Here is a 20,327-nt window from a genome sequence, read left to right on the forward strand (position 1 = left end):
CTTCCCCAGGTACAGTGCGCTGTGGTGGTGCATTTATGCCCGCAGGGCGCAGCCACCTAGAGGAACTGACCATGGCTCCCTTCCAATACGTGTAAGTTATCTTCGTCATTAGTGGCAGAGGCTTACAATGCCGCAGGTCAGGCCTCCTCCATCCTGCACACCATGGCTATCCTGGAGGTCCAGGCCAAGGTGCTTAAAGATCTGCAAGAGGGTAGGACCAACCCAGTACTCATGCAGGAACTGCGCATCGCAACCGTCCTCCCTCTACGGGTGACGAAAGTGTGCACCCTGGGCCGGACGATGTCCACCTTGGTGGTCCAAGAGTGACACCTGTGGCTCAACCTTGCAGAGATGCGTGATGCCGAGAAGGTCCGCTTTCTTGATGCGCCCATCTCCCAAGGGGGGCTCCTTCACGACACTGTTGAGGACTTCGCCCATCAGTTCTCAAAGGTGAAGAAGCAGACGGAGGCAATCAAAACATCCTGCCATGGCGCAACTCAGCCACCTACATGCTTCCGAAGACCCGTGCCCCATCTGCCACTCGCCAGGGCCGTCCTTCTGCGGCATCGGCCCTGGCTCCCCCAACATCGGAGCATGTATGCCAGCCTCTGAGAAGAAGATCCTCCCGCAGGAAGGCGGCACCACCTGCCCGTCAGCAGGCCGCCAAGAACGATCAGAGTTGTAGCCATCTTTTTAAACAAAAAATTATGAGATTGGTGCTACACACTGTCTACTCCAGAGGAGAACGGTACATCACGTTGCGTCAAAAACAACAAAACCCATTATAATCAATGATGCTGACTACACTGGATGTGTCTGTTGTGGTGAGGCCCCAACATTTAAGGGCATCCCATTAAGTTCTTGTTGATGCATAACAGCCTCAAGCCGCTGCGTTAAATAATGTTAACAAATACCATATATTAACAAACTTTTAATGTTAAAGTATGCAACATTAAAACAAACAAAAATTAAACAGAAATTGAAAACCAAACCAAAATAAAACTAGTAACATTTTCAAAACTATAATAACTCTAGAGCTGGAATGCTGTTTCTCATTTCACATGCAAGGGAATATTTACATAGAAGTCTTAAGCAGCAGAGAAAGTCAAATTATAGAGCTCAGAGAGACAAAATTACTAACATTAACAGTGAAATTTAGGGGGAAAACATTAAATAATGAAGTAAGATATGCCCCTTTTTTTAGAGTAAAAATAAATACATTGCATCTCATATGGTCCACAAAATTGTCCACTATGTCAGGCATTGCTTGTGTTGAGATTAATAAGATATACATTACCTTCCACCAAAGAGCTGCATGCCCAGAAGGGCAAAGACCAAAATGAAGAGGAAAAGCAAGAAGAGCAAACTGAGAATGGACTTCATGGAGTTCATGAGAGACACAACCAAGTTTCTCAGTGACGCCCAGTACCTTAACGGCACATAAATACAACATCTCTGAGTTCAGCACAGGGACATCCAGAAATTGTGTAAAAGCATTACAGGTCAGTAAATGGATTATAGCATATGAAACAAACCCAGGGGGCTGCTATTCCAGGCGGGCTTGCACTTACTTGGTGATCTTGAAGATTCTCAACAACCGCAAGGCACGCAGAACGCTGATCCCAAAAGATGTACCTGGTCTAAAGAACCCCCAGAGCACCTCAAATATGCTGCCCACTATCACCTGGAAGAAATTCACATATATAGGCTTGATTAGATTTTGTTATCTTAAAGACTTACATCTTGGCTTTGCTTCTAAGCATAATAAGCTGTCTACTTGAGTAGCATTTTTGGGCATCATAGGGGGGTTCATATGTTTGAACACACCGATGATGCCTGAACATGCTGTTAAAATGCTCATTTCTATTTCATACTCTATTTTTGCATCCTAAATAATAGGGAGATTAAGGGGCATTCACATAAGCAATGATCTACAGTGTAAAAGCAACCGTAAGTCATTCATTTTCAGTGAGATTGGCAAACAACAGCAATGTGCTATGGCTGTATTTACCAACACAACTAAGTTTTAAAAAGGATCAGGAGTTTTCTACAGTTTACTTTATTGCTCTACTTACCTGTACATACACTCAGTCTGTTATTTCATCATTTCCTTCTAGCCTCGTTTCTTTATGGCAGTATCAGCTTGAGGCCTATACATAGCATTCTTGCTATTGGGTTAGTTCAAGATGGCTTTTAGCTAAATATTTTCAGATACTTAAAGCGATACTTAAGTGTGTAATTCCTGTGCCACAATTTTACCTAAACTGAATTGCAGAAATAGTAGCTGTTTTCAAAAAATTCCAGAAAACTCATCATCCATTAGTTACAGTATACACACTGATTGGCACCAAACTCATGTAATTGGTTGAGTCAGTGTTGCTGTATTAGTCTGGCTGGGACATTCAAACAAACAGAGCAATGATTTGATAGTGCCACAGAGTCAATGTGGTGATGGGTTGCAGAGTCACTTAATGAACTCTGCATATTAAGCTGGGATACGAGAATTTTACCACTGAAAAAATTACATAAATCAGCTTTAAGAGCTACTCAGACCATTAAACAGCATTATTAAATAGTAAGTGGTACAGTCCAGAACTAAAATTGAATTATAAATTCATAAAGCAACATATTGATATTCAGAGCTGGATCCTCAAATTGATATAGTATTAGAGACGTGCTCATGCTGCCTGGAGTGTCAGGGCATAATTTAAAAAAGATAAAATAATATCTCCAGTTCCATCTCCACTTATTTCTTTGCATGTCTTTTATCTTTCATGATAAAATAAATAAATACATTTGCTTTTATTTTTGGAGTCACCACCTTGATCTTTCTTGACAGTTGCCCTGTTGGACTATCTTCATTTCAAAGAGGATTATGGAAAGGATAACAGTAAATGCACTTACTCCACAATCAAAGCAGTTGAAAGAGGAGTGGAAATAGAGTCTGGGACCCAGTCCATACGTCTTTAGAAACATCTCAGTGAGAAATAAGCCCAGAAACAGAAACTCTGCATAGTCTGCAGCAGAAAGGAACAGCTTGAATGTTACATTAGCCTGCTGATCATTAACGCTGCAAAATATAATTTTCATATTCAGTATTTTTGTCTTTTTTCCAGGAAAATTGTTATACATATATATATATACAGTATGTATATATTTACTTATATACTGTATCTTTTTTGATTAATTATTGCTGATATGATTGAAAATGTGCACAACCATCTCTTTTAAATAAAATTAATTTTACTGCCAGGTGAAAGCTGTACACATTGTGCTGGGCACTTTTAGGGAATTTAGCACAATGTCTAATAAGCTTAATTTACATAAAAAGGAGGAGTGTTTGTGTGGAAAGGAATAATAATGACTTAATTTAAATACTCATGATGCAGTGCTGATTGCACCTGAATAAACTAGATTGCAGGTGGTTAGTGAATAAGATGCAGGTTTTTGCGCTGAAATAGTTCTCAAGCAAATGTATCTTTTTTCAAGGATGTTTAGATATGTTTACTGGAAAACAAGACAAAAATAGTAAGAAAATAATATTTACAGTGCATCATCACTCCAACAGCGAAAGTATTTAAAGAAAATAAATGATAATTTTGCTCATGGTCTTACAGAGGAGGCTAGACAGCCATGGAGGCTGTTTGTGATGTACGATGGCAACACAGAGAGTGTTGAGGGCCACCAGACTCAGAACAATCCAGTAGAAGGTGTGAGTCTTCACCATACGGCGAACGGAGATACGCAGCATGCGTTCCTTCCGACGGAAATAGGAAGTTGGTCCTCTTTTAGTGCTGCGTATGCTGGCTCTGTTCAAAGGCATCCCTGATGAACAAAATAAATATTTATAGGAAAGCAAAACAACTTGAAACAGCTGTTAAAGGGAACATCTCAAGAAACTGATCAGAAACATGCCCTGGCCGTATTTCACTCCAAAAGAAAAAAAACATGTTTTAAGATCATTAAGTGTTACACCACTCTTTGTCTCTCTCCATGGCTGCTGGTTTATGCACGTATTAAATTCAAGGCTCTGATGCTGGCATACAAAACAGTCACTAGGTCTGCTCCAGCATACCTAAAATCATTTCTGCACAGCTACACACCTACCAGAAGCCTGCAGCTAAGGAACGCCACCTTGTTGTACCAACACAAAAAGGCACCAAAACACTTTCCCGGACTTTCAGTTTCATCATACCATGTTGGTGGAATGACATTCCCAACTCCATCCGTGAAGCTGACTCGCTCTCTGTCTTCAAAAAATGACTTAAAACACATCTTTTCCATGAGCACTTATACAGTCACAAAAAAAGAAAAAAAATTCTTGTTGCACTTAATCTGTTTTTGAATACTATTCTGATGCTATTGAAACTTTGTAGCATGGCACTTTTCGTACCACTGTCTCCTTCACTAATGTTTTCCTCTTTTGTAAGTCACTTAGATAAAAGCATCTGACAAATGAATAAATGTAAATTTAAATATAAGACTTTTTGCATTGTGACATTTGCATTGTGACAACAATTATGCATACAAAATACTGTATAACATCAATGACAATAGAATTACAAAAAATCTCTTATTTGTGATTCTGGGGTTAATTGTGACATGGACTATGTTTATTTTCATCCACTCACATACTTCCTGAATGCAAGTTCTCATCTGATATCACCTATGAGGAAAGCTGAGGTTCACTGCCTTTCAGCTCTGTATTTAGGATGATTTCAGCTCCATGTGATTTTGTACATTTGCATTTACAGTAAATCCATGTGAGTAAATCTGAACTGCCTTCAGGGTCAATGCTTCATCTAAACAGGTTTCAAAGGACATGAAGGTGGGCTGCTAGAAGAAGCAACTAACCTATAGATGAGATGTCTGCATACTGCTCTTCTGGAGCTTTCCGGCCATCATCTACCCCTCTTCTTTTTATGGTGGTGGCCCTTTTCAGCACTGAGAACAGATACATCAATTCTCTTATTATTCTAAATGAAATACATCAACAAACTGAATAGAATTGAGTGACCACGCTCTCACATTGGGCATTCCAATTTCTACTTTTCATTGTAATACCAGTGATCCGTCTCTGCTTAACTGTCTCTGATTCAAGCCCTTGTTAGAGCAACCCAGATACCCACAAATGTCAAACCTCATATCCAAGGTCCACAGTTAGATCTCAGTCTCTCCTGACCTCCTAACGATTGTTTGCATTCTGTGGCCAGTTTTTTTTAAGTCAATCATCTATGATGATCGTAGACTTTAGGGCTGCATGATATATCAAATTTATCGAAATACCACAAATGTACATATTGCGATATTCATTTTGCAAGGATTTGCAATAACGGAATTATTTTAATACTGTAACGTTCAAGGTGACACAGATCCCAGAGAAAAGACTGGGCATGCAATTGTCGCTTGGTGTGTGTGTGCATTCAATGTGCATAGGCGCTGACTCGAATGATGGAGTGTGTCAAAATTAGTGCATATGTAACTTTAATCAGCACTGTCCAGTGCTTTCACTCAGAATAATAATTAGACCAGAATTCATTCATAATTTTTCAAAATAAAAGTCCCAAATTGAATGAACTAATTTTGAAACTGATATGGATATGAATTACAGTGTAAAAATAAAATACAAAAATGTATGTCACAGATTATTTTAAGATATCCGACAATATGGTGAAATTAACTTGATTTTCATATACTTTTTACAAAAAAATAAAAGACGAATTTGAATATCTGCTACATAGCTAATGGTAAAACAGTACATTTTAAATGCAGTCTATATGCAGTTTGGAACAAAAGACAACTATATTTGTGATCTCTGGGATAGATGTTTTTTTTTATTCTAATAAACTTATCGTATCGCATATCACATTTTCCAACAACTTATTGCATATCAAATTCGTCCTGCATATTGTGCAGCCCTAGTAGACTTATATGAGAACTGCACATAGCAGTGACATATCAATGTGATTTCACCATGGTCACTGCCTGTTTTCCATTTAGATGGCCTCTGGGAAGCTGTCAATCAATCAACATTTAATAAAACCCTTGTTTGAGAAAACCTGTCTCCTTGTACTGGGTTTGGGTGTTATACGGAAGGTTATCGCTTCACAGATGCACACTGAGATCATGTTCTGTTTATTATGACATCTGTCTATTGAATATATAATGTATATAAATAATGTGAAATACACAAGAAAAGACTACTGAATAAATGATGAAATCTGGAACAGAGAGAGAGTGCATATTTACTAGAAGGTTAAAAATATACACAACCTTAACCCTTGCCTCATTAAAAATATACACACGCATCCCACAATATGTGTGGGAAAAGCAGAGAAACAACAGAGGTCAATCATCTCACCATCTAATGCAGATGGTCCAGAATTCTTGCTCTCCTCGGCAAGCATAACCTCCTCTGAAAAAACAAAATCGTAATCAAATTTTGACAAGTTACATAAAGATTTACAACAGCAAAGAGAGGCTGATATACTGAATGATGTTCAATGCAATTAAATTATTTTCTAGTTTTTGTCTTTTATTTTTCACCAAAAATACTGAAATAACCAACATACTTTCATGGCGAAATAGTCAGGATTTTTCTAACTTTGGCTAATTTGTATGATATTGTGCAACTGCTCTCATTTGATTTCTGGACATCATTTCCATCTAATACATGAAAATAACTTGCTTCTGTCACACACAACAGCTTCCTATCATGTTAACACACTACTACTGATTGGTTATGTTTAGATAAGGGGTTTGGCTTAGGGCATAATATTAATAAGTATGTCCTTAACGCCTCATGCATGAAACTCACACTCCGCCAGGGCTGGACTTGTAATCTGGCATACCGGGCATTTTCCCGGTGGACCGACGCACTTTGGGGCCGATCAGGGTGGACTGGCCATCGGGAGAACCAAGCGGGCCAGTGGGTCGGCCGTGAAATGTGCCAAATAGGCTGCGATAAGCTAAAATAAGGCACTGCATTATGCATAGTGGAAAACAAAACAGCGCCGCAATATGCGTATTGGGCCAGTTGCCATTTAAAATCCCAGGCCAGTTTATCTCCCCAGCCTGCACTCTGCATAACACATCCAGGAAGTCGTACGAGTTTATGCGAGCAACGTCATGCGCGATCATACGAAATAGCCAACTCGTAAATTATGTATGACTTTTCATGAGATCGGGTTGGAAATAGCAAATAGATTTTGTTTCTTGTTTAAGCATTCAAACTCACTGAAATTGGTAACATTTGTGCATAAAGCAAGAAAAGCTATTTGCCATGGTGTTAGAAAAACTAAACATTTTTCTCTCTTAAAGTCTTATTATCTTATACAATTTTATTTCTCCAAAAATATCTTGTTTAAAGGATATTTGATATTTTTTACAGAGAAACACAAAAATACTGATTGCACTTTTGTTCTGTTGGAAAATGGGGCGACGCTGTGCCACAGCAGTGTGTTTTGACAGATTTGATTTATTTTGTTTGTTTTGCATGGTGTATTTGTGACAGATGCCCCTGTTGTATGTAGGAGTACCTGCACGGTCGATCCAGGCCCGATACCCATTCAGCTCCCTCTCGATCTGCTGCTGTCTCCTGAGTTTCATGAAGGCTCTTCGGTTCTCAACTCTCTCTCTCTCTTTAGCAAACTCCCTACAGGATCCAACAACAAACAATTACCCACACAGAGAGGGGCCACAGGGATGAGAACGCATTTAATTTATCAACTGTTTCACCTGCAGAGTGAAAGAATGAAAGGCAGAGTGAGATAGGGCTGCAATTCAATTTGCATAGTAACTGTCCTAAATACTATTAAAGATCGGGATCGAGAAGTGAACCAACTTGGATTTGCTTTTATTTTTTATCACATGACATTATACCATAATACTGGCATATGTCTACATACTCAGAAGTATATACTTTGCTGTCACAAGTGAAATATATACTTTTAGTGTGCAGAAGTATGTGAAGAGTCAATGGACAAAGAGAGAAAATAAAACGAGAGATGTGTAGAATCTGTGGATTGAGACAGCGACAAGGTAAGTGAGTGTGTAGTAACTTAATCCACCCATTGTCTCTAAAGATAAAGATTTCACATTAACCTCTGATAAAAACTCATTACCCTCAGCCGGCTCAGACATCAGGTTAGATGTAGTGTCAATTTACGTTAGAGACCACACTGGCAAATAGTACTCACCCTGACAGGACTCCTAATACCAGATTCAACACAAAGAAAGAGCCAATTATTATTAAAGGGATGAAGTAGAGCCAATTCCATGTAGGGCCTAAGGCATCGTTGGTCTGTATAAACACAAAAAAGGAAGTACATATTTCTTAAGCATTATTACTAACATAGGGTAACTGTAGTGTGTCTGTAATTGAAAATAAAGCAAATCATAGGCTACATAAAGGTATTATTTTGCAGTAGGTCTAAGTATCAGCACTGATTTATAGATTAAACTGTCCTAACCAGATGCAATGCAATAAAGCAATAAGCAATAAAAAGTAATGTTGATCGCTTGGTTTACATTTCTCCAATGTTGCGCCAGGTAATATTGAATTGTACTTTTATTTGTACAAAATTAAAACGTTAAACGTTAAATATATTCTGACTGGCTGTAAATTTGCCATGTCACACAGCAATTTTGCGTTAACAGTGGACAGAAAAATAATTTTTTGGTGGAATCTAATCACATTGTGTCTGGTTAGGACACAGTGTTTGATTTAATTTGGATACACAAGGTTTAGATTCAGTGTCATTACAATTTACGAATGAAATAGATTTTTTTGGGGGATATTTCAGTAACAAAATCCATTTTACTTAGATATGAAAAATTCTTAAATGTTGGTGGAACATTGGTACATTAATAAATATTAATCTTTAACACAAACGAAAGGGGCCTAAATAATTAAATTCAGATACTTTTTTATCTTTATTGAAAATCTTTACATATCCACTGAAAAAGGCACAGATCTTGAGATTTTAACAATTGATATTGGTTATTCAAGTGAAGATTGTATGGAATTAGAAAATTATTATTTTACAGTCCTTCTTTGTAGTATTTATAAACTATGTAACATTTGTAAGTAGTTCAACATCTACTAAATCCCCAGGTTGCAGGAGTGTCTGAAAACGAGACATAGTACATCCAAATGTGTAGAGGTTGTTGTGATTCTGAATCAAGTTTCAATGGTTCATCTGAATTTTTTAATCGTCTGTTTAAAAGAAACTAAACCCGCCCTTGTAAACCGGCTGGTGACAAGTCAGTGGGGTGCTTCTCTGCCATGTAAAGGCTGTGAACATTGTGTGGGCAGGCAGTATCATCGACCAGCTGAGAGGGAGTTCCCTGGACCATGGATGAGTGTGAAAAACAACTCTTACTGGGTCCTCATGACTCACATCAACATGCATGACAGCAAAAAATGGACCTAAAACAGAACTGACATTGATGACCCTGGTTGATCTGGATGTTTTTCCTTCAGGAAATAAATGCATTACTGTAAACTAATTTGAATGATCTGTGCTTTGTTTTGATGTAGCAGACAAATTATAATCAGATCTATAAAAAAATTAAAGCACTTTAAAAGCAGGGAAGCCACACCTTTTGACTAATGAATTTCTTTGACTTTTTCAGTCTTCAAAAAGTGTACTGCTAGACCTGCTGCCCTCAAGACAGTGAGCTGATACAGAAACTCACGTTATAGAGTACGGTTGTCCAGCCTTCCATGGTGATGCACTGGAAGACGGTAAGGACAGAAAACAGGATGTTATCAAACTGGGTGATGCCATCGTTGGGTCCGGTCCAGTTGTCAGAGCATTTATATTTCTTTGGACACTTTCTGACCCCACATGGGTATTCAGAATCAGATGAGTCCACTGTCTCATTGTCTGCAGAAGAAGACAGAGACCCTGATAAAATGACTTTCCACAAAATAATTTTCTTATGCATTGTTTTTGTCTCATTTTGTAATATAATATCCTTAAAACAAGATGCATTTAACTGAGAAGAAAAATAAATTAAGAAATATCACAAAATGTGGTGATCTGTATGCTAAAAACTATTTGACATTGGGTTAGAATATTAAATTTGTTTCCCATTTGAATAATGTTTATTGTTCCTAACCGATTTGCAAATAGTTATTTTTTGTGAAAACATACAATCATATTTTTACTCTTGAAATAAAAGCATAAACCACAAAGTTTGGTCTAATTTATCTTAAAATAATACTTGATATCTTGAATAATACTTGATAATTTGCATGCCACTCCCCCGGACATACAGGTATAAAAGGAGCTGGCTCACAACCATTCATTCAGATTTTTTCTTCGGAGCTGAGTGGTGTTGAATCACTGAGTTCCACTGCTATTCCATCCACCTTGCGATTTGTATGCTGTTGGATATACGGCGCATTGCAGCGGTTTCTCCCCCTCATGCACGAGTACGCCCCTGGGCACTTCGACAGCTAAAAGAGTATACATTCTAAAAGATTATTTTCTCTAAAAGAGTGTGCACTGACGGAGAGCGTCTTTTTAACACACCATCCCAGGTGACCTCAACCACGGAGCGGACTCACTTTCACAGCAGGTCACACTCAGGGGAGAGTGGAGACTCCACCCCGAGGTGGTCCAGCTGATTTGGAGTTGATTCGGCAAAGCACAGGTAGACATGTTTGCTCACCGGGAATCCTCCCACTGCCTACTCTGGTACTCCCTGGCCGAGGCTCCCCTCGGCACAGACATGCTGGTACACAGCTGGCCTCGGGGGCTGCGCAAGTATGCGTTCCCCCAGTGAGCCTGTTTGCACAGACATTGTGCAAGGTCAGGGAGGACGAAAACAGGTCTTCCTGGTGGTTCTCAGAGCTCACGCTACAGCCCCTCCCTGGCAAGTTTCCCTGAAGGAGGACCTCCTCTCTCAGGAATGAGACACTATCTGGCCACGCCCAGACCTATGGAATCTCCAAATCTGGCCCCCTGACGGGATGCGGAAGACCTAAGTGGCCTACCACCAGCGGTGGTAGACACGATCACTCAGGCCAGGGCTTCCTCTGCGAGGCAGCTGTATGCCTTTAAGTGGTGTTTGTTCGTGAGTTGGTGTTCTCCCGAGGTGAAGACCCCAGAGAGGTGCTGTTGGGTCGGTGCTTTCCTTCCTGCAGGAGAGGCTGAAGGTGCGGCTGTCCCCCTCCAACTTGAACTGCTAAAGCGGCACACCATGACACGGTTGATGGAAGTTCCTGGGGAAGGCATTAGGAGGCTGCAGAGAGCCCCGTTTGAGCCTCTAGAGTCAGTTGAGTTAAAGGCTCTCTAGTCCATGACTGCGCTCACATCCATCAAGAGGGTTGGGGACCTGCAGGCATTCACTGGCAATGACACCTGCCTGGAATTCGTTCAGGTGTACTCTCAAGTGGTCTTGAGACCCCGAACAGGTTATGTGCACAAGGTTCCCACAACCCCTTTTAGGGACCAGGAGGTGAACCTGCAAGCTCTGCCCTGGGAGGAGGTAGACCCAACCTTGTCGTTGTTGTGTCCGGTGCGAGCTTTGCATACCTACATGGACCGCACACAGAGCTTTAGATGCTCTGAGCAGCTCTTTGTCTGCTTTGGGTGCAGCAGAAAGGGAACACTGTCTCCAAACAGAGACTTGCCCACTGGATCAAAGACTGAGAAAATGTACTTTTCCCCCATGCAAGTTCACGAGACTTAGCCCTACTGCAGGTGAATTCAGTGAAGGAATTCGAAGCCAGGCCCAGTACGTGCGCTAGTAGGAGGGAACATGACATTGTGTCACTCTTGCCACAATGCTGAACTACCCGCTGAAATGGCCGGAACCTGTCTCGGCTTCCCAGCGCAAAACCTGAATCAGCTCCTTTTATACCTGTATGTCCGGGGGAGTGGAATGCAAATTCAACTCTGCAATTCTCATTCGCCTTTTCTCAAAAATCAGAGGTGTTTGGGGCTCCCAAGAGCGATCCCTAGTGTCACTACATCGATACAACGTCTTGTTCCCTCCATCAGGGAACTGAGGTTACGACAGTAACCAAGACGTTTTCTTTTCAAGTTAATGTATCTGGTTTATGAATGTTTAAATGTTTCTACTGAAAAACAAGACAATACTGAGAAAGAAATCATATTTGTAGTATTTTCTTGCAGATACTTTCTTATACTTTCACTGTGATTTTACAATTAACTCACAAAGATGTTCTAAATATAACTTAGAGTGTGTGCAATTTCTTACCACTGATGTTACGTTCAGCTTCACAGTGGCTGTGGAGTTTCCCACTGTAGAACTCCAGTCCGATGATGGCAAACATGAGAATGGCAAAAAACAGCAGCAGACCAATCTGTAGCAGTGGCACCATTGCCTTCATTATAGATTTAAGAACTATTTGTAGACCTGATAATAAACACAGACACACAAATATTCTATTTATTACCTGCGACTATCGTAATAACAACCACATGCATATCTAACAACAGCGCGTCCCAAGCAGGCAAACATTTCAAAGTAACTTGACTTTTCTTTTCTTCACAGAATAAGAAATGCTGCCATGAAATTGCAAAATCAGAGCCATTCAGACAATATTTGATATTTAATATACAGGGATGTGGAGTAGAAATTTAGTCATGGCTGGACAATTGAAAAATTCTGATTATTGTAAACAAGATTTATTGGACTGTATATAGTGTAATAGTTCTTCACTTCAATGAAATAACACAATACATTTTCAACTTTTTCATATGGATACATAAACATACTAGGAATTCCTGAAACCAGTTTGAGGGGCCGTAGTACTCGCACAGCTCTCAGTGTGCGCAGGTCTAATGAAATATTCATGTGGGCTCCTGCTGTAGCCAGAATCCTGTAAAGAAAATAGAAACAAAACACAAATTAAGCCTACAAATGTCAATGAAACTAAACCAATGAGAATTTCGCAGAACAATTAGCAGATTTCATGAATATTTTACAAATACAGTATGATAATGACCTTGCATCATAAACTATGCCATCTTTGTCATTAGTGATATAGTAATCATCATTAGAGTAATGCATGATAATGAAGAGCAATACTGTAAGTTAAAGTAATTCGAAAGCATGCACTCCTAAATGAGGTAAGCCTTCTCTATGACTGACAGCAAGCACAATTTCTAATAAGGGTCATTTCAGATTCTTCCTTCTAAGAGCAGGTGACATTCATTAGGCATGACCACAGAGTCATCTGTGTTTTATTCCTGTGCAGTCACACATTGCGCTAACGACACACACACACACACACACACACACACACACACACACACACACACACACACACACATAGAAGCGCACAACGTTAATATATGGTTAGCTTCTGTGTGCAACCAGTCTAGAGCTACAGGGTGATCTAGCAAGTCTTAGTAAGTCACAGTAGTGTTAGGGCTAGGTAAACTTATAGATTTTCCAATCTTCTTTTGAATGATCACAATATTGTTTCATAAAGTCCAAAGATCAATTATTTACTTTTACTATAAATATCTGTTAACAGTTGAACTGCATAATTTGGCTCCTGTTGTTAATTTTTTCATTCAGTCAATCAGAATCAATTTGGGAAATCTGTATCAACACCCTGTCCCAATAAGTAGTGGTTCCTGCAGGGTAATTATGGAGATCACTGATCTAAGAAAAATACCTCTACAGGAAAAGTAAAAAAACTATATTTTTTTAATCTTAAGTGAATAATGACTTAAAACACGGTCTGTTCCTCATACAAAGATCTTGTATAGCATCAGAAGGTCTGGAATATAGCGCAAAAGTGGCATGGCTACTTTTATGGTATGCTTATGGTGCGTCTATGTCCTAATTGGCTTGACAGCCGTTGGTCACAGTCTATTGTAGTTGTATGGGAAAGAACAGAGTGAACATCCCTCATAACATCCACTGTGTTCCGCAGAAGAAATAAACTAATTTGGTTTGGAACAACATGATTGTGGAAAATGGTGACAAAATGTAAATTTTTAGGTGAACAATTCCTTAAAGAGCCTAGCTGAACACCACAATGATGAAACAACTAGATAGTGCTCACAGTAATTATCTAGTTTCTGGGCAAAACTTTGCACTAGCAGTCAAAATTGTAATCTACATGAGCAGCATCCTAAGAGGCCAGCCAGAAATTGACACTGCAATAATCTGATATGAGTATTGTTGGTATGATTAGAATGAAAAGGACCCCACTTCTATCAGACGAAACCCATATAGAGCATAGCTCATTATAAAATGCAAATGTTGTCCTTTATTTGTTGTGCCACCTAACAGGAATCAGGAACTCATTTGAGATGCAGCACGCTACACTCAGAGGGAAATGAGTGGAGCCGTCTTTAGTGATCAAGCAAGGTTTTTGTTCGCAGCGTTCGGTTTCCGGCAGCTACCCACTGGATGCCTTATGTTTATAAACTGGGATGAAGCAAATCAAAGCTGAAACACTGGATTCTCTCTTTGGCAGTAAAGCAGAGCCCAGTTCACCTGGCTCTTCTGTTGTTGTCTAATTAAACTCCACCCCCTTCTACCCCACTGAGATGAGAGAGACTGCCAAAGAAAGGTGTGTGTACATGTATGTGTGTGAACAGGCAGACACACAGATAGTAAGTTAGATGAGAGTGATAGAGTGACTTTCATCACACAGCATGTGGCTTCAGCAAAAGCCACCAGAAATTCATGTCCGATCATGGTTCCCAAAACTTTAATTCAACAGATGTTTAAAGACTCAGCCAGTGTGAACTAGGGCATAGAATTGCCCCAGACCTCTCGATTCCATATTACACGAATATTTTTAGATTTTTTTAAATATTTGATGTTATATTTAGCTTTGTTAAAACCCCATGTTTAAAGAAAGAAATTATTATTAAAGAACAGTTGTGTTTGACATGACATTTGTTTCATTTGTTTTATCCAGAATTTGCAGGTAAAATGTAGAGATGTGCAAAACTACAAATTTTTATAATCGACTAGTGCTTTATCTGATCTATTATTTGACTAGTCGGTGTAAATGAACATTTGTACTGTATGATTACACTGCAAAAAAATAGTTTTCTTAATTGGTAGTTTTGCCTTGCTTTCAGGCAAAAATATCTAAACAGTCTTAAAACATTATTTCTTAGTTGGCAAGCAAAATGGCATAAGATATTTACATAGTCTTGTTTTTATAGAAATCTGTCACAATTAAGTGAACTTTAAGCTTAAAACTTTTGCCTTGTCTCTTATGCCCTCTTGTGTCTTGCAGGTGCCCCATTGAGTTTGCCAGATCCAGTTGCCTTGGCAATGATCATTACCCCAATCAGCTGATCATCCACGGCACCTGCTCACCAATTACCTCTCCCTATATAAGCTCTCTTCGTGTTGTTTCCTTTGTCAAATTGTTTTATATTGTTGTGCTGTTTGTATTCAGTTGGTTTGTTCCTGTTACTAATTTGGTTGGTTTTTGTGAGTTATTCCTAGTTTATCTTTCTGTTCTTTCTCTTTAGTGGGGTTTTTGGTTTGTACGTTTGTTTTTGTAAATAAAGCCCTTATACTTGCCTCCCTGCATTTGGGTCCGGCCTTGCTCTCTCTATTATTGTGACAACACCCCTTTAACAGGGTTCTTTAACTAATGGATATTCAACAACTAAATAGGCTAAATAACTATAAAATGTTATCGCATAAAATTGTAAAATAAAAGTAACAAACAAGAAAAGCTCTAATACAGAGTGGCACAAATTTGTTTATGCCCATTCCAGGGACACAATGAAGCACTTCAGTATAACCAGAGTGCTTCGAGTCACAAAACAATCACTCCTCACTCAGCTTTCAAAAGTGCAGGACTGTTATTATTTTAATATTACTGTGTCACAACATAGTTCACGTTATCCAACAGTTTGACCAGCCTTTTTACAGGTGAATTAATGTATTATGGCAGTGTCAGACAGAATCTGTAGAATGAATCCTGACAAATACTTTCCACAACACATAACAAATAAACCTGTGGATTATGCATAGCAACAGGAACATTACCCACAGCAGAGGATTTCAGATCTGACAGTGAACAAGCGCCACTTTGACAGTTTTGACAGTTACAGATCGCTTTATATCAAATCATTTGGATAGGCTATAAATGGGGAAATCAAATATCCACCGTTCCTTTTGAATATTGCTTTGATCTGTGACATGTTTCAAGTGCACTACATCTATAGCCAACCTTTGTGAAGGGATCATTTTGGATCATAATCATTTATCATTACATATTGCAGCATTGCTCAGGGTGTACCCCAAGCAGTTCTAGAGGGTGTCGTAAGGGTTTTAAATTAACACTTTCTTGATAAACTTGACATTCCAGATATTGATTTTTAAATAAGCTTCTAGAAAGTCTTGGCTAAAAAAAGTATTTACCAAATATTGTTTCTTTTCTTTTTTTTCTCTCCACTTTTCTCCACAATTTGGGGTATGCCCAATTCCCAATGTGCTCTAAGTCCTCATGTTGGCGTAGTGACTCGCCTCAATCAAGGTTGCGGAGGACGAATATCAGTTGCCTCCGCATCTGAGACAGTCAATCCGCGCATTTTATCACGTTGTTGAGTGCGTTACCACGGAGACATAGCGCACGTGGAGGCTTCACGCTATTCTCCGCGGCATCTACGCACAACTCACTACGTGCCCCACTGAGAGCAAGAACCACATTATAGTGACCGTGAGGAGCTTACCCCATGTGACTCTACCCTCCCTAGCAACCGGGCCAATTTGGTTGCTTAGGAGACCTAGCTGGAGTCACTCAGCAAGCCCTGGATTCGAACTCATGACTCATGACTCCAGGGGTAGTAGTCAGCGTCTTTACTTGCTGAGCTACCCAGGCCCCCTTTACTATTATTTCTGAACATCTTGGTTATTTATATATATATATATATATATATATATATATATATATATATATATATATATATATATATATATATATATATATATATATATATACAGGTGAAACTCGAAAAATTAGAATATCGGGCAAAAGTTCATTAATTTCAGTAATTCAACTTAAAGGTGAAACTAATATATTATATAGACTCATTACAAGCAAAGTAAGATATTTCAAGCCTTTATTTGATATCATTTTGATGATTATGGCTTACAGCTTATGAAAACCCCAAATTCAGAATCTCAGAAAATTAGAATATTACATGAAATCAATAAAAAAAGGATTTTAAATACAGAAATGTTGGCCCTCTGAAAAGTATAATCATGCATATGTACTCAGTACTTGGTTTGGGCCCCTTTTGCATTAATTTCTGCCTCAATGCGGCGTGGCATGGATGCTATCAGCCTGTGGCACTGCTGAGGTGTTATGGAAGACCAAGATGCTTCAATAGCGGCCTTCAGCTCTTCTGCATTGTTTGGTCTCATGTCTCTCATCTTTCTCTTGGCAATGCCCCATAGATTCTCTATGGGGTTCAGGTCAAGCGAGTTTGCTGGCCAATCAAGCACAGTAATACCATGGTCATTGAACCAGGTTTTGGTACTTTTGGCAGTGTGGGCAGGTGCCAAGTCCTGCTGGAAAATGAAGTCAGCATCTCCATAAAGCTTGTCTGCTGAAGGAAGCATGAAGTGCTCTAAAATGTCCCGGTAGACGGCTGCGTTGACTCTGGACTTAATAAAGCACAGTGGACCAACACCAGCCGATGACATGGCTCCCCAAACCAACACAGACTGTGGAAAATTCACACTGGACTTCAAGCATCTTGGATTGTGTGCCTCTCCATTCTTCCTCCAGACTCTGGGACCTTGGTTTCCAAATGAGATGCAAAATTTGCTCTCATCAGAAAAGAGGACTTTGGCCCACTGAGCAACAGACCAGTTCTTTTTTCTTTAGCCCAGGTAAGACGTTTGACATTTGAAGCCCATGTCCAGGACCCGTCTGTGTGTGGTGGCTCTTGATGCAGTAACTCCAGCCTCAGTCCACTCCTTGTGAAGCTCCCCACACATTTGAATGGCCTTTTCCTGACAATCCTCTCCAGGCTACGGTCATCCCTGCTGCTTGTGCACCTTTTTCTTCCACACTTTTCCCTTCCACTTAACTTTCTATTAATGTGCTTTGATACAGCACTTTGAGAACATCCAACTTCTTTTGCAATTACCTTTTGAGGCTTTCCCTCCTTGTGGAGGGTGTCAATGATGGTTTTCTGCACAACTGTCAGGTCAGCAGTCTTCCCCATGATTGTGAATTCAACTGAACCAGACTGAGAGACCATTTAAAGGCTCAGGAACCCTTTGCAGGTGTTTAGCTGATTAGAGTGTGACACTTTGAGCCTACAATACTGAACCTTTTCACAATATTCTAATTTTCTGAGATTCTGAATTTGGGGTTTTCATAAGCTGTAAGCCATAATCATCAAAATTATATCAAATAAAGGCTTGAAATATCTTACTTTGCTTGTAATGAGTCTATATAATATATTAGTTTCACCTTTTAAGTTGAATTACTGAAATTAATGAACTTTTGCACGATATTCTAATTTTTCGAGTTTCACCTGTATATATATATATATATATATATATAATTTTTTTTTTTTATAATTTTTTTTTTTTAAATGTACACTGTTGACAACTTGAACTGCTTTTTTTGTGCATTTTTATAGCATACCTATCTTTTCTATAGTATATAACATTTTGATTTCTCAAACCAGGCTGCCATGAATTATAATGCTATTTCAATCATGTTGATGTAACTTTTTAGTTGAGTACATTTAAAAGTTGAAAAATCAACATGAATCATGAATCATCCTTAAGCTTAATATTTTTTTTTTTTTTTTTTGCCATATGGTCCAGCCTTAATGTGAACTACAGGTAATATCAAAGGCTTTGGTTGGTATAAATGGCGTAATCACAAAAGACAGCAGGCTTCAGATAGTACCAAAATGATTATAAATCAATTTATAAAAACATGTTGATAACAATTGATACTCATTAATGGAACAGTTCACTGCAAAATAAAAGTTCTGTCATCATTAATGAAAACTCATGATGTTCAAACCTGTATGAATTTCTTTCTTCCATTCCGTACAAAAGGAGATATTAGGCAGAATATTAGGGACTGACAGCCTCAATCACATTCACTTTCATTGTATGAAATCATTACGCTTTACTGGAAACATTTATTTGGTGCCATACATGGTCCACACGCAAATAGTAATGTGAATTGGCGCACACACACACACACGCACGCACGCACGCGCGCACGCACGCACGCACACACACACACACACACACACACACACACACACTGAGCCAATACTACAGGTTTTCCTCTATATTCCTTAAAGTGGTGGACCACCACTGTAAGAAAATTACCATCACACCACATAAGTAAAATGATAAATTGAACATTATACTCAAAACACAAATACAAACAAGCACAAGCACAAGGCCCAGTGCTTAGAAGCAGCCCTTTAATTATGATCAAGAAACACTGGCACTACAACCAAAACTAACATCAACAGAGATGTAAGTGGAAAGAATACCAGATATTAACCTCTGCCACCACAGCCACAAAACAATTACAAGGGAAATTTGTAACTATAAACAACCAAGCAACAGAATTCCCTGCATTCACAGTTCAACTGCAAGCTGGTAACCGCTTTTAGCTTTATAAACCAACAGGTAGGCTACAGCATCTGCATCAGTGCAGAACACCCTGTTATACTGAGGCAAAATCACAACATCATCACTGAGACACTGTGCAATACACTAAACTATTTATAAAACAAAGTAATAATAAAAAACAGCAGCACAGCAGCAGCACATAAATAAATATGTACATATTGTTGCATATTCCAATACTTTAGAATTTCTTTCTAAAAGAAGTCCTTAATGAGGCTGGTAAAATAGAACGTCATTTTCAATGGACATCAGAGACAGGTGGTTTTTGCTCATCTGGACTGGGAAGATATATCGGCCTGGGATTTTACATGGCAACTGGCCCAAATCTTGGGGGCTGTCCCCAAAACCTTTTGCTGTTCTTTTCTGTATAAAAGAGAGCTCCCAGCTGGCGTTGGTTACAGGCAAAGTCATAAATAGCCGGAGTGCTATATCAACATTTGGAAACACTGATTGCAGTTTCCTTGCTCTTATAAGTTGCACCAGTGACCTTGCTGAGGTGTCCTCATTTTCTTTGATAAATTGTCCAAATTCGTCCACAAGTCACATCTATCCAACCACCTGCTTATTTTTTTTTAATGTTTCTTATGGGCCAATGAGGGTCTTTTTTTGTTTGTGCTTTAGTAAATTTAAAATAAAAAAATTGTCTGTAGCCTAGGGGCCCCTGCACAGGTGGGGCC

The 20,327-nt window shown here is 39.1% G+C and overlaps 1 protein-coding gene across 1 annotated transcript in view; it reads right to left on the reverse strand.

Moving 5' to 3' along the window:
- LOC127630869 (voltage-dependent R-type calcium channel subunit alpha-1E) overlaps positions 1–20,327 on the reverse strand; it is a 165,098-nt gene that overhangs the window by 48,334 nt on the left and 96,437 nt on the right. Inside the window, exons 5-15 of the mRNA XM_052108708.1 lie at positions 12,756–12,859; positions 12,235–12,393; positions 9,700–9,890; positions 8,199–8,302; positions 7,539–7,654; positions 6,362–6,415; positions 4,855–4,944; positions 3,616–3,825; positions 2,905–3,017; positions 1,572–1,684; positions 1,298–1,429 (exon numbers count right to left, since the gene is read on the reverse strand). Coding sequence (XP_051964668.1) covers positions 1,298–1,429; positions 1,572–1,684; positions 2,905–3,017; positions 3,616–3,825; positions 4,855–4,944; positions 6,362–6,415; positions 7,539–7,654; positions 8,199–8,302; positions 9,700–9,890; positions 12,235–12,393; positions 12,756–12,859 — 1,386 coding nt within the window. The remainder of the gene's footprint in view (positions 1–1,297; positions 1,430–1,571; positions 1,685–2,904; positions 3,018–3,615; positions 3,826–4,854; positions 4,945–6,361; positions 6,416–7,538; positions 7,655–8,198; positions 8,303–9,699; positions 9,891–12,234; positions 12,394–12,755; positions 12,860–20,327) is intronic.

The sequence above is a fragment of the Xyrauchen texanus genome, chromosome 37 (genome assembly GCF_025860055.1).
Source record: "Xyrauchen texanus isolate HMW12.3.18 chromosome 37, RBS_HiC_50CHRs, whole genome shotgun sequence".
In the NCBI taxonomy this organism is placed as follows: Eukaryota; Metazoa; Chordata; class Actinopteri; order Cypriniformes; family Catostomidae; genus Xyrauchen; species Xyrauchen texanus.